The sequence below is a fragment of the Callorhinus ursinus genome, unplaced genomic scaffold, assembly GCF_003265705.2.
Source record: "Callorhinus ursinus isolate GAN/ISIS: 27379988/994484 unplaced genomic scaffold, GSC_fseal_2.0 scaffold109, whole genome shotgun sequence".
In the NCBI taxonomy this organism is placed as follows: Eukaryota; Metazoa; Chordata; class Mammalia; order Carnivora; family Otariidae; genus Callorhinus; species Callorhinus ursinus.
In genome coordinates this window covers 1,243,305-1,251,286 of record NW_027397171.1, presented here as the reverse complement: position 1 = coordinate 1,251,286, position 7,982 = coordinate 1,243,305, and the positions used below count along the sequence as shown (strand labels likewise).

The 7,982-nt window shown below is 57.7% G+C and overlaps 1 protein-coding gene and 1 pseudogene across 6 annotated transcripts in view; one reads left to right on the top strand and one right to left on the bottom strand.

Annotated features, from left to right (window-relative positions):
- LOC112813463 (tripartite motif-containing protein 26) overlaps positions 1-7,982 on the bottom strand; it is a 70,474-nt gene that overhangs the window by 7,284 nt on the left and 55,208 nt on the right. For 5 of the 6 annotated variants that reach the window (XM_073889566.1, XM_073889567.1, XM_025858511.2 and 2 more), the window contains 2 exons: positions 555-1,022; positions 348-443 (listed from right to left, as the gene is read on the bottom strand). In XM_073889566.1, the coding sequence (XP_073745667.1) occupies positions 348-443; positions 555-992 (534 nt within the window). In that variant the 5' untranslated portion in view covers positions 993-1,022. Of the gene's footprint in view, positions 1-347; positions 444-554; positions 1,023-2,399; positions 2,610-7,982 lie in introns of those variants that run through there. The other variant, XM_025858509.2, reaches the window with a different exon arrangement.
- The window catches only part of LOC141371855 (tripartite motif-containing protein 26-like), a 56,626-nt pseudogene continuing 50,370 nt past the window's right edge, over positions 1,727-7,982 (top strand).

Below are 7,982 nucleotides of genomic sequence, written 5' to 3'. Positions count from 1 at the left end.
ACTGCTCAGCCTTCTGGCAGTGGCTCCACCACTCAGCCTCCACTGCTTAGCCTCTAGTGTAGTCAGCCTCCCGGCAGGGCCTCCACTACTCAGCCTCCACCACTTAGTCTCTATTGCTCAGCCTCCCAGCAGGGCCTCCCCTACTCAGCCTCCACTGCTCAGCCTCCCGGCAGTGCCTCCACTACTCAGCCTCCACCACTCAGCCTCCCAACAGAACCTCCAGCGCTCAGCCTCCAGTGCTCAGCCTTCTGGCAGTGGCTCCACCACTCAGCCTTCACTGCTCAGCCTCCTAGCTTCTGCTCCACGTGGCCAACTGCCTCAGGCTCTCTCTTAACAGCCCCACTTACCAGTGCAGTCAGGATATCAGCTTCTCCCTTGGCCTGAAAGCCCTGAATTTTGTCTCTGTCTCTCCTTAGGGTACTCAGGTGGTTCAGGATTTTTTCCTGCGGAGAGATGAGCCATGGGGACAGGTGGACTCAGGCTGAGCCCTGGGCCGGCCAGAAGCCTTCCAAGGGGTCCGCGCCAGGCCTTGCCTCCGGGAGGGGCGTGCTTACCCTGTGGGGCTGGGCGGCCTTCTCCACAAGGACGGCCGTGTGGGGTCTGTGCTCCCGGGACTCGCGGCACATGACGCACAGCAGCTTCCCGTCATCCTCACAGTAGTAATGCAGCTTCTCCCGGTGCCGCTCACACAGCCTGGTGTCTGGCTGCTCCCGGGCCACGTCTCCTGGCTGCCTGCCCTTGTCCACCTTCAGTCGCTCGATGTTCTCCACCAGGCTGGCCAGCTGCCACACGGGCCGGATGTTCTCCTTCTTGAATGGCTTCTTGCAGAGGGGACAGACGGGGCGGCCCCCCGACACAGGGCGGACGTCGGTGGTGCAGTTGCGGCAGAAGACGTGGCCACAGTCGATGGTCACAGGGTCCCGCAGGTAATCGAGGCAGATGGAACAGGTGACCTCCTCCTCCAGGCTGCGCAGGGGGGCTGACGTGGCCATGGCGTCCTTGGCTCAGGGGGGCTTCGCGTCCTGGGAGACCAGACACGGAGTCAAGAGCAGGCCCAGTGGAGGGGCAGAGGCAGCCGCACACACAGGGCCACCAGCTCCAGAAACCAGTCAGTCAAGCAACAGACACTCCTCTGCTCCTACGAGGCTCGGTGTCCGAGTGAAAGGCCGCACGAGTGCAGACAGGAACCAAGGCCCAGAGAGGGTGCTCGGGGCGAGTGGGGAGCACAGCACCGCTAGCCGGTACCAAGCTGCTGGGAAGCAGTGCTGCCCCGTCCTTCCACCCGCTGGGAGACTGCTCAGAGGCACCTGTTACGACACAGTAAGACACCTGGAAATGTGTCACCACAAACACACTTCCCGTGTCTACACTGCACTCCCTCAGGGGTGCAGGGGCACAAGCCGCACAAGTGGTCATGGGGGCAGGGCACCAGAGTCAAGAGGCTCCTCCAGGCCGTGGGTGGCCAGGACTGAGGGCACGGGGTCCTTAGCCAAGACTGCAGAAGCACGGACAGTCTGAGTCCTGGTGCCCCCAGACAGACGTGTCCCCAGGCTGTGCCGTGGTTTTGGTCTCGTTCCCTTTCCCCGCAGACCCGGCAAGAGTTGCAAGCCCAGACAGAGCACAGTGGAAATGCACAGTGGCAGCGAGAGAGGACGTGAGGCTGAAGCAGCCGCAGTGACTCGGGCTCTGGGGTGGCAGTGCTCGCGGTGGGGGGGAACTGGGACCCATGGAGGGCAGCCAGCGGCCGGGGCAGGAAGGGAGCACAGGGGCCACGGGCAAATCAGTGCTGCTGCTGACTGTGGATGTGGGAGGTCCGCCACCGAGAGCCCGGTGGCCTTGCGGCCCTTTCCTGGCGGTGACAGGAAGGAGCTGCAGAGGAACCCCGGACAGAGACGACAGGAAGCAGGGTCTACTCCCGGACAGTGGATGCAGTCAGACAAACGTGCTTTATAACTGCAGAACCCTACAGACGTGGGGGTTACCGCACTGCTGACCGGACGTACCAGCGCGGATTTGGAGGCATGGGACCCAAAGAGGGGTCACGTGAAGGAATTACAGGAATTAACTGGGACGTGAAGACAGTACAGTGTCTAGGATGTCAGCGGGTGGTAACCGATCCCAGGAACGGCCTCGTGCAACTCTCTGCTGAGGGAATCACGGGACCCCAAGCCCTCAGTCCTGACACAAGGAGGACAGTGGCTGGTGCTGGGGACCCCTGTGGGCTGTGACTCTGCCGAGCAGCTGGCAAGCTGAAAAGCAGAGGCCATGTGTCTCTGTCCCTATTGGGGGGATGGCACATGCTGTCTTTGGGGCCGGCGGTGTGACTGCTGTGGGCAGGGCTCAGCCACAGCCCGTCCACACAAGACCTGACCCCGTCCCGTACGGCAGGGGCTCCTCACCGCCTGACAATGATCCCATGCATACAGGATGCATGACACAGTCTAGGGTTACAGAACAACGCCGGCCCATCAGTGCAGGAGGCGTTAACGGGATTTGCCACACACTGCCCTGCAATCTTCTTTATCATCAGTGGCTGGTCCGACCATGAAGGGAAGAGGGGACACATCCCCGCTGCCAAGCACCGCCCGGTGGATGGCCTCCGGATGAACCTTGATAATGCAGAGATCCGCGATCACCCCGAGCAGTGACCAAACCCACAGCACTCAGAGGCACCAGCTGGTATCTGCTTCCCAAAATGGCACCATGGGAGACACGACATCCCCTTCGAAGTCATCCTGCCAAAACTGACCTGAATGGACCGAACCGAGGCTTTGCACTTAACATTCCACGGGACAACTGGCTGGCCTGTGCCATGGGGGCGCCTGGGGGCGCAGTCAGCAACCCTCCGACTCTCGGTTTTGCCTCAGGTGGTGATTTCAGGATGCTGAGATGGAGCCCCGTGTCGGGCTCCACTCTGAGCACCGAGTCTGCTAAGTCTCCCTCTGCCCCTCCCCACCTGGCGTGTTGTCTCTCTCAAATAAATAAATAAATAAATCTTAAAAAAAAGTCAATGTCATGAAAAAAATTGTTTTTGACTTAATAAGACCAAAAGAAAAAACAGCCAAAGGCAAATACCTTGACTGGATTCTGTTTTGTTTTGTTTTAAAAAGCTATAAGGGGCACCTGGGTGGCTCAGTCGTTAAGCGTCTGCCTTCGGCTCAGGTCATGATCCCGGGGTCCTGGGATCGAGCCCCGCATCGGGGTCCCTGCTCCGCGGGAAGCCTGCTTCTCCCTCTCCCACTCCCCCTGCTTGTGTTCCCTCTCTCGCTGTCTCTGTCAAATAAATAAATAAAATCTTAAAAAAAAAAAGTATAAAAACAGTTTTGGGACGATAAGTCTGACCAAAGACTGGGTACTGGATCATAATAGGAAACTGTTAATTTCTAATGGTGTTTACCGAGGTCATGAATGGGAACGCCCGTCTTCAGGTGAAGCACACAGCAGTACTTTGAGCTGGGGTGTTACTTCTAAATAGCTCAACAAAACAACACACGGCGTTGGAGAAACTTCCTCAGGACGGGGCTCTAGTTTTCTGTCGTCCTGAAAAGAATGCGGACGAGGGTGTGTACGTTGGAAAGACATTAATGGCCACTGATGGCCATCAGCGTGCTGCCACGTTGGCAGAAGCTCGGTGCTCCGTGAGGCACAAGTGAACGGCTTCCAAGGAACTGGGCGCAATGCTCATGCACGGAGCTGCTGGTGTGCGAGCACCCCTGCGTGCAGTCCCACTGCTCAGATCCGTGGGCTCCGTGTGCAGCCCGCGGCAGGCCCTGCGGCCGCAAGCACACAAGGCCTGGGCTCCAATGGCCCAGGGCTGCGTGACCAGCACTCACTCAGGACCCGCCTCATCTGCCATGTCCACACATCCACGTTATTTATCGCTCAGGATGCTCTTCTGAGAAAACTGAGGCTCAGCAAGGCACGGGGGCACGGCTTGGATGCCCCGGTCCGTGGGACACCAGGAAGCGCAGATGGGGCCGTGCGCATGGACGCACTTCTCGAGCTGGACAGTGCGGGCACGCCAGTGTAGACGCCGAGGACGGGGGTTCTGGTGTGGGAGCCAGGGCAGGCCAGAAAGTCTGCTCACCACCCACACATCCAGAGCCTGCGAAACACCGACCCCCTGGAAACTCCCCTCCGCTCTGCCCGCTATCACTTCATGCTTCTGGAACATTCTGATTATCTCACAGGCTTCCACAGTAGGGTGACCGTCATTCCGCTCTCCACGCCTGGCTCTGGGGCACACAGGAACCACAGAGAACCAGAGCTGGAAAAAGCCAACAAGACGACACGGCCCACCCACTGCCCTGTCCCCAGGTGAGAATTCGGAAACCGGGGATCATCCCATGGGGGACCTCGTGGCAGAGGCCATGCATCCCTGCTCCGGCATGGGCAGCTCTTCTGTCCTTCAAGAAGCCAGAGGCTGGTTTCGATTCTGCAGAGCCAGGCAGCACTGGAGACACCCCTACCCGTCCAGGTCTCCCCTCCCGCACCTCTCCTCACTGTTCCCTGGCTCTCGGAAAAGCCCCTCCGTACACGCCAGCATCTGGTCAGGCGGCAGGATGCAGGCAGCACGTTCCAGGATGTGGGAGCCGGGCACAATTCTTGCCCAAAAGGATGGCTGGCGTCGCAGGAACTAGCTGGAGGAGGCACTGCGGTCGCCATCCACGCCTGTGGGCAGACACGCTCCTCACCCCACCGCTGCTGCAGCCTGACGGCAGACGGGACGGGTCAGAACCTGGCCCCTTTTTTCTTAGTAGCTGCCAACTTCTGCCCTAGCAGGTACTAAACTCTCCTTCAGCGTTTTGTGGCTTCTGCTGCCCCACACCTTCCCCTAGATGCCACGGAAGGGACCCAGGAGCCACCGAATGCCAGCCGTGGACTTCATGGCCCAGAGAAGTGAGTGGAGGCCACGGTTTGCACTCTGGCCTCCAGGCTGCTTCTCGTGCTCACACTCGGGGCTCTGAACTGTAGGCTCTTCTTTCTCACCATCAGAGCACCCAGCTGAGGGCTCCAGTCCCTGTGGGAAGCCCATTTAGGGCTCCTGGGGCCCAGGTGAAGCCCCATCTCTTAGCCGGAAATAAGCAAATTCTCCTCGAAGTCAGTGTCTGTGACGCCTCTTCCAAGCCTGGAGAGGACAGAAGTCTCGTTACGGACGAGCAGCCACAGGCATGGCCCTCAGAGTGTCCAGTGGTGGCCGTGGGCCAGGAGGTCTGGGGGACACGGGCCCGTGGACGGTGCATTCCTGAGGTCATGGGTGGGTGACAGTTCCCCTGCAGGGCCGGGGCTCAGCGGGGCTCTGGAGCATAGGGAGGCCGCACACGGCCCTGGGGCCAGCATGAGACACGCTCCGAACCGCAGAAATGCCCACAGGGCTCAGCGGGGCATGGGACGGGCTCCACGGGGCCACGGAGGGGCTCTAAGTAGCACAGCTCATCCAAGAGTTCACAGATTCCTGCTGGGCGCCTACTATGTGCCAGGCACTGGGGATGCAGCAGGGAAAGAACAAGGCAAACTCCCTGCCCTCCCAGGGCGTCTAGAGCCTTCGGGAGCTGGGACCACAGCTGACTGTGGGGGCGACACGACCCTCAAGGGTTTCCCAACATACGTGCAGCTCCCCCCTCCACTGCTGAGGCCAGCCTTCACCCCCAAACACACACACCCTGCCACGTGCTCAAACACCCGTGTGCTCACGTGGCCACCCCAGTCAGAGCCCCTCCAAGGCTTTCTGCCGCTCGGGGGTAAAGCCAGATCTCCTTCCAGGGATCTTGTCTGCAGGCTCATTTCCTGCCACTCCGCACCCAGACCTGACCCCAGGCCAAACCAGAACCCTCTCCACGCCTCAAAAGGTGCCACGCTCCCTCCTGCCCGAGCCCTCTGAAAATGCTATTCCGTCTGCAGTGAACACCAGTCCTGCCCCAGCCCGAAGTACCAGCTGACAGCCAGCTCCTCTGGCCGGTCCTTCCTGACTGACAGGCTGAGGCCACGCGCTCTCCCCCCACACTGCCCTGCGCACCTCTCTGCAGGGCTGAGGCTGCTAATCAGTATAGTCACCTGTTTTCCACAGCTCTATCGTGTGTGGACACAGACGTCTGCCTTATCTGCAGAAGCCAGCACGGTGCCTGGCCCAGAGCACTGGATGCACACAACACGCTTCCTACGGGTGTGCTGAGCAAGGGCGAGCGATCCTCCCCACCTGACCTTTCTCTCTGACAAGACGCTCGCGGCTAGGGAGAGAGGCGCTTTCTCCCTGTGCCCCGAGGAGCAGGCTGCACCAGCCAGGGTGCCCCAGGTCTGGGAGACGTGGTGGTGGCGTACATGGGGATGCTTGTCGCCCCTCCCTCCTGCTACACCGAGCTGTGCATTCATCACCAACAGTTTATCTTCCCTGGTTTTCGGCTACAGACAGATGCGATCGTGTTGCATTTGTTTGCAGGGTGCGTGTGAACATCATGTTTGTGCGGCTCATTCATGTGACCGTGAGCTGGTTCTGTTCATTTTTATTGTTTTTTGACGTTATAATTCTACCTTGGAGATACCAGAGGCTCAGTCCCAGACCAGCACAATGGAGTGAATATTGCAAATAGAGCAAGGCCAGGGGATTTTTGTTTTCCAGTGCACAGGAAAGTTGTGTTTACACTATGTGGTAGTCTATGAAGTGTGCGGTCACGTTAGGCCTAAAAAATGATATACAAATCTTGATTAAGAAATACCTTATTGCTAAAAACTGCTAACTGTAATCTGAGCATTCAGTGCACTGGAATCCCTGATCACACATCACCGTAACAACTATAATAACAACACACAGGTTTGAAATATCGTGAGACACACAGAGACATGAAGCCAGAAACAGCTCCTGTAAAGTGGGTCCAACAGACTTGCCGTGGCAGGGTCGCCACGAACCCCCCCCTTCATAACACACACGGTTTCTCCAGAGCACAGGAAGACAAGGTGTGCCTGCAGGCTACATCTCACAGCCCCCTATTTCCTGTTTGGGACAATGACAAACACTGTTCTGTGAAGGTTTGTGCACGTGTCCTGGTTCATACAAGCAAGCAGATGTGTCCTTGACCAGATCAGGCCACCCTGTTCCCACACTGACTGTAGCAGTGCACGTTCCAGGCAGCAGGCCATGGGCTGCCAACCTGCAATGTCAGCGTAGACATGTGTGCCAGTCTGGGGGAGGGAAAAAGAATCCCACGATGTGTGCATATATGTGTTTAATGCTGAATGGAAGGGAGGGGGAGGAAGCGGGAAAGGAAGGGGAGTGGGGGGACAGAGCCCTACAGGAGATGACAGCAGGACAGCACTGGGCTCCCTGCTTCAAGCAGGAGTGCTGTAAAGGCTTTATCTTTGGGTAGGGGTCCGCCCAGCTTCCATTCTTCCTTCCCTTACTAACTTTGCTAACTTTGATCAGGTACTTGGGCCATAGCTCTCCCTCAGCTCAAGGATGGAGCAAGAGAATGAGTCGGATGCCTCCCTGACCTCTGTGCTTGCTTCAGAGGTTAGGATATGACTCAAGTCTGCTAGTCACAAGGAGACCTGGTTGAGACAGGGGGGAAAGATTCTGTGGTTTCTCAAGAATTTGCAAGAGGTGACGTCAATATGGTTTGGAGATACAAGAGCGATATTACTAAGCAGAGGGCTAGCCTGTTTGAGAATGAAGCCAACCCAAAGATGAAGCAGAAGAAACTGGATCCTCATGGCATCTTGTAAAACCCTGTGCCGGAAGCTAGATTGACCCCTGAACTGTGCCTTCGTACAAGGCAATAAATGCCCTTTATGTTCAGCTAGCTTGCACCTGTGTGTCACCCAGAAAAAAAGGAATCCTGACTGATAACAGCACAGGACATTATTGAAGGCTGAAATATACAAAGAATTTGTGCAAAAAAAAAAATCCACCTATTTATCTAGACAAAGGTAGACACCCAGTGGCGGCTCCCTCTCTGGCCCCAGAGGTGGAATGCAGCCTGCCAGGACCT